This window comes from Corvus brachyrhynchos, unplaced genomic scaffold (genome assembly GCF_000691975.1).
Source record: "Corvus brachyrhynchos isolate BGI_N302 unplaced genomic scaffold, ASM69197v1 scaffold56, whole genome shotgun sequence".
Taxonomy (NCBI): domain Eukaryota; kingdom Metazoa; phylum Chordata; class Aves; order Passeriformes; family Corvidae; genus Corvus; species Corvus brachyrhynchos.
Window position 1 is genome coordinate 9890936 of NW_008238664.1, and position 5997 is coordinate 9896932.

At 36.6% G+C, this 5997-nt stretch overlaps 1 protein-coding gene across 2 annotated transcripts in view; it reads left to right on the forward strand.

Moving 5' to 3' along the window:
• Window positions 1–480: 480 nt before the first annotated feature.
• Window positions 481–5997, forward strand: part of CDK17 (cyclin dependent kinase 17) — a 54979-nt gene continuing 49462 nt past the window's right edge. Inside the window, exons 1-2 of one of the 2 annotated variants that reach the window (XM_017737819.1) lie at window positions 481–652; window positions 5195–5233. In XM_017737819.1, the coding sequence (XP_017593308.1) occupies window positions 535–652; window positions 5195–5233 (157 nt within the window). In that variant the 5' untranslated portion in view covers window positions 481–534. The remainder of the gene's footprint in view (window positions 653–5194; window positions 5234–5997) is intronic. The other variant, XM_008636550.2, reaches the window with a different exon arrangement.

Genomic DNA, 5997 nt, shown 5'->3' on the forward strand with positions numbered 1-5997 from the left:
TTTGTGTTTTCAGAAGCACTTTCAGCATTGTCCCCTTCTTCCATTTCTGAAAAGGGTAAAATATAGAGGAGTTTGGTAAGTTTTCATCATAAAAAATTGGGCTGAAAAAGAGAAAAGGTTACAGTCTCCTGTTTCGTGCGATTAGTGACTGTGGAGGAGGCCAGAGAGCACACACAGAGCAAGTTTTCAGATGACCATTCCCTTTATTATTGGATTGTAAAACTGACAATCAAGTTAACTGTTTTCTAAAAAAAGAAAAACCCAAAGGTTCTTTTTTTTCCAAACAGAAATAAAAATTTCAAAAGTGTATGGGCATCAACCTCTGAAAACATTCTTCTTCAGTCCAGTAGACTAACCTTGCTTTAAGGATATTGTTTTAAGTATAACTTGCATATTGCCCAATTTTTCTGTAAGCCTTCCTGCATTTTTATGTCAGTCAATTAAACTTCATTTTCTGATTAACTGATTTTTTCTCACTTTTTGTTGTTTATTTTTGTTTTCAGGCTTCCTTAAGCCAGACTTAATATCGATAGCATGAAAAAATTTAAGAGAAGACTTTCCTTAACCTTGCGAGGAAGCCAGACCATTGATGAATCGCTGTCTGAGCTAGCAGAACAAATGACAATTGAAGAAAACAGCAGCAAAGATAACGGTAAGTATATCTTTCACTTTGTGGAAAGTGTTAAGAATTTTGTCAGGCCCTACTCAAGTGAGCATTGCTGGGGTTCATTTCAGTTTTCACGGTTGCAGGGACTTTCTCACTAACCTTTTTTTAATTTATATTACATTCCACTGCCCTAGTTCTTTCAACAGGTTGATATGTTATTACATATTGGTTTGGTTTGCTTTGGTATTGAACTGTAGAGCTATTGGTCAAAAGCTACCTAAATTTATCTTTTTATATTGTGTCCAGCAAGGCTTATAGATGCTCTTGCAGTAAACAAACTCATTGTATGAATTTAGTAGGTCTCACATCAGCTTCATATGGCTTCAAATTCAGTCTGTTCTCAAAATCATTATTTAGTAATATGATTGACTAATTGCTTAAGCATTATGTATAAAACTGTTTACCTTACATTGGCGATGCGGTGCAGTAGTCTAAATTCTGTCATCTCTTTATGTCGCTCAGTAGTACTTCTCTTCACCAATATGTAGGTGACTAGAAGCATTCAGGATAACCAGCTTGTCTCTGATTCTTACATAAGTCTTTGGCTGATCCCATAAATGTGCTGGCTGCTGTAAAGTCCACGTTAATGATGATGCCGTTTTTGGATGCAATCTGCAGTAACAGTGACTGGAAGAGGTTTTGTTGCTTATTCTGTTTCCTGGGCTGCAGCATTTAAGTCATATTTCATCTTCAATGCTGATTAGTGTTATTTTTTGCTCTGCTCATATCTAAGATTTTTCTCATTTATCAAGTGATCTGAATTTTATTTTTCTCCCACTTAACAACAGTAAAGGATTCTGAATTTTCCCACTGAAAACTGACAGGGCCGGGAAATTTGAGTGGAGGTAGAGGCAATGGAATTTGCCATGCAGATTTTTAAAACCCCATTCAAGATATGTTGCGTACCGAGGTTTTGGAAGCAGAATTTACCTTTGGCAAAACAAAGCTAATAGTGTTTTTCATTTTTACCTTTAGTCCCTGGTATATTCATTGCTGTTGTCCTGTTTTTACTATGGGCCATCCCAGTATTTTGGGACACAAGGTTTATTACAACTTTTTATATGTTGATACAACAGGTCTACTCAGGAGCAACAACTGCAGTATTTTTGCACTGATACCTATTAAGTCCTTTCTGAGACACTGAGTTGTCCCACATGATTTCACTTGTATTCGCCTTTTACTGATGCATATTTTTTCAGACCTGTATATACTTCTGCAAGATTGATTTCATTATGTAAATAAGTGCTAAGAATGTTACTTTCACACTGAGAAATGAGCATGAAAAAATTGTTACCAGCATTGAGGAGGGTAGTGAACTGGGTTGCTGAATTGATTCATTGTAAACTGAATCCAGGAAGAATAAAAAGATTTTACCTTAAACTGGACCATACCTTGGGTTCCAGCTCAAGGGACGGAGAACACAATAACTTGTTTACATAAGCATGAGCTTATGCCATCTTAAACCATCTATAAATCCATTTACAGCTTGTAATATTTAACTGAGAATTATCCCAAGCAGTAATACTTGGATGTCTGCATGCTTGTCGCCAGACTGTGACAAGCTTAACTTCTCCTAGATATTTGAGGTGTTAAAATAAATAAAACATACAATTAAAGAAAATGCTCCTAATTGCAAATTACTTATCTAGCTTTTAGTGCTGTTTTTATTTTGCTTTCCATGGTAATTCATTGGCCAAAAGGAATCTTACGTGCTAAAATTGTGAAAACAATGTATGCTATGCTTATACATGCAAAAGGTTGTTGATGCCTTAGTACAGTCTTCTTGGATACGCTGGAGATGTTGTCGGTCCTCTTGAAAGAAGACAAAGAATATAAACTGTACTTTTGCTGTGCCTAATCTTTAATTCATCATTTTATGCCATTAAAAAAAGTTTTACTGACACTTGCTACCTTTTTCAGATTCTTCCAGAATGCAGTTATAAGTACTTGTCCTGTCTTTGATCTTGCAGAGGTGAACAGCATACTACATTGTGGATTTTTGTTTTCCTTTGTTTTTCCTTTCCAACCCTACTTTTCTTAGAAAGTAGGGTTGGAAAATGCTTGCTGCTCTAGCTAGTCTTGCTTTTCTAAAGGACACACTAGCTTTCCCACAGATGAAGATATTTTGGAAAGAGTATTTTTCAGACAGACCGCAGGGACTGGGCTTTGGGCAACAACAATTGTTGGAAAAAACAGCCAAGAAATTATTTTTCTCTTTTGGTGAAAGACCAGTTTGGTAAAGAACATTGCCCGGAAAAAAATCCTTCAGTGGGCATTTAAAGAATTTTGCTTACAAAGGAGTGCTTAAATGAGAAAGGTTTGCCTTGGCATCTTACGAAATCCCAGTGCTAAAAAGCCTCTACTAATTGTAAATATCCAGCTGAGACGCATGAGAGGATGTAGTCTCTTGAAAAATATTATATAAAGTGATAGCTGCATCAAGATCTTGAAAGTACATCCTTTACTGTGATGGTGCTGATCTCAGGAGGCAGGAGTAACCATCTCCTTAGTTCTGCTTTTAAGAATAAACAGCTCCTTTACCCTGTGGAGCAGAGACACACAAATGTGCCCAGTATAACAGGTTTTGAATCTGTTCCTAAAGAAACTTAAAAAGCACTGTCTAGTAAATCAAAGGCATGCCACTATAGTAATCTACAGAGAATCAAAGTCAGGGGTACAAATAATCTTCAGAAAGTGGTTCTTCATATGTGCTTAATTTTCGAGCATTACATCATGAACTTGAGAAATAAGAGTTGAAGGGCGTTGAAACTGTGCATTTCAGGTCAGAAGGCAAGACTAGGCCCTGAATGCTGAAGGCCTTTACAGCAGAATTTTCTTCCATTGTTGCTGTCCAATTCTTTTGATTTCACTTTTTCTTTCTAGCAAATCGCACATCTTGTCTCCTGTCATTCCATGCTGATGGCTGTGTTCACTGAAGGTTATCATTTTATACATGCTAGTTTTTTTCCTTCCTGGGAAACAGCTGTGTTACTGGGTTATAGAGATTGTAGAGACTGTGTCCATAGAAGACCATATCTGTGCTGACCAGGAATCCAGACTCATCTCCATCTGATTTATATCCTGTAAAATATTTATTATAAGTTGCAGTTCAGCACTGCCGTTCCAGGTGTAGATCACTTGTGCATAGTACCAGGGCCCTTTCCTTATGGTCACCTTTTGCAATAACCTGTATTGTTCAGCCCCCTGTCAAATGTTTCTTCCCCCGCAATTGCCTGTAATTTTAAGTAACTGCAGCTCCCATCCAGAGGCCCACCTTGTCATTAGCTCCAGCTTTGAGTGGGTTGTTTCAAGATTCAGAGAACAGTACTCCTAAAGTAGAACAAATTGTCCCATTTGTAGTTCACGGACATAAAGATAGATCCATAACTTTTGATTTCTTTGCAGTGCATTGATACCACTGAATCAGCTAACCTTTTGTATGCAGTCTCACTTAATACACAGCCTCCTTCATCGTGTGATGTCAGTACAATCTCAGTATGCATCACTCATCCATGAGCAGCAAAATGGGATTAGCAGGGATCAACCCATACTGTTCAATGCAGCAGCACAGAGCTGTTGCACTGAATATAGAATAACCATTGGGTTTGGGTTTTTGGAACACCATCAAATTATTTAGTGACCAGAAACATATATATAATTAAATCTTTCTTACAAATTATATTCATCATGATTGGCTTCTGGGTGAGGAAGCGCTGCCAAATCAGGTCATAAGCCATAAAAATAGGGGGACCAGTGAAATGCCTAATAATATATCTGAAGCCTTATGAACTGTGGACTGTATGAGGTATACTTCGGGCTAGTCTTTTATCTAAGTACAAAAGCTTTTCATGGTCTCTGATGTTTCAACATATAAAAACAATTAGGTGGATTTGTTGTTTATTTTTAATTCTGCCATATTTTAATTTCTCATATTAACAGTGTGCTGGCTTGCTTTTTAAATTCTAGATTCTTCCTTAATATATGAATTTAGATTAACATTAAAAATACTAAATGATAATTTTTCGATTTGGCAACTAAATTTGCTCCTGGAACTTTTGTTTGCCAATGACATACTAATGAAATTTGGCTAGGAGTAACATCCAAATCATGCTTATTTAAATCCTAATTAAGTGTAAAATTTATGCAAATACTTCAAATACATTTGATCTCTAATGAAAGCAAAAAATGCAGCTGTATTGTCTAATACTATGAAGTGCATTATCACAACCTCCAAGCATGCTTTTAAAAAGAACTGCAAGATGCGTTCCAAAATACATCCACAGCTCTTGCATTAATTTATAAGTAACTTGGAAAGCATTCTATTTTGTTATGGTTGGGTTTTTTGGGTTTTTTGGTACAGAGAAATACACATGTACATAATAAACCAAAAAAGGTGAAGTTCTGATAGAAATGGCTACATGAATTTGTAAAATAATACTTATCTCCATTTGGTCTCTTTTAGCTCAGTGATGTGATCATAGGATCCAGTCTCATGAACACTTGCATAATTTTTTTGTAATTTTACAGGTGTGAGTAATAATGGAAGGATCAGCTACGGTAAAGTGCGTAAGTGTTTTTTAGGTTTAAGGCATTAATGACTAGTTAATACTCTGATAAGAGGGATGAATGTTTATAAAAATCAACACATTGCAATACTGTCTCAGAACATCCAAATGCCTTTGTAGTTTTAATCATTTCATATCATCTTCAACAGAGCTGAGAAATTTCCATTCCATCTGCTATGTATAATTCCTTGAGTGTGGAAGGAAAACAGTGTGTTGCAACATATTTTCAAGACAGTGTTCTTGAATTGAAAATATGAGCACAGAAATGCTTACTGGTAATAAATCGGTAAAATTTCTCTGTTGATGTTGGAGGAAAGTATCAGTATGAAGGTGTGGGTGGGTGAGGGAAGAAGAAATCCCCAGAATTGCTAGAGCTCATTTTAGAGCTACAGATTACTGTGAGTAATTGGCAGTTGTTACAACGAAACACTGATCCTTGTACTGTCCCTTACACTGTACTGGCAATGTTTTTATTATAGTCTGTACGTACCCTTCTGTGCTGTGGTATACATCCATTTTTGTTATTCCTGTTCAGTATGGTTTCTCCATCCTACATACACTGCACAACATAGTGTTCTTTCTTCCCTTCTGTTTTAATTTGCTTCTTCCCACAAAACCTAGGGTCTCTGTTCATATGTGAAAGTGCTTATAAAGCAAAATGAGCATGAAAATTCAGTGCCTGAAGCATGCTGCAGAGACCCACAGTCTTGGGGGGCCTTGTGGGGGCCTTGTCCACTCATAAGTGTTTTCCTTAGAAGCAAAATG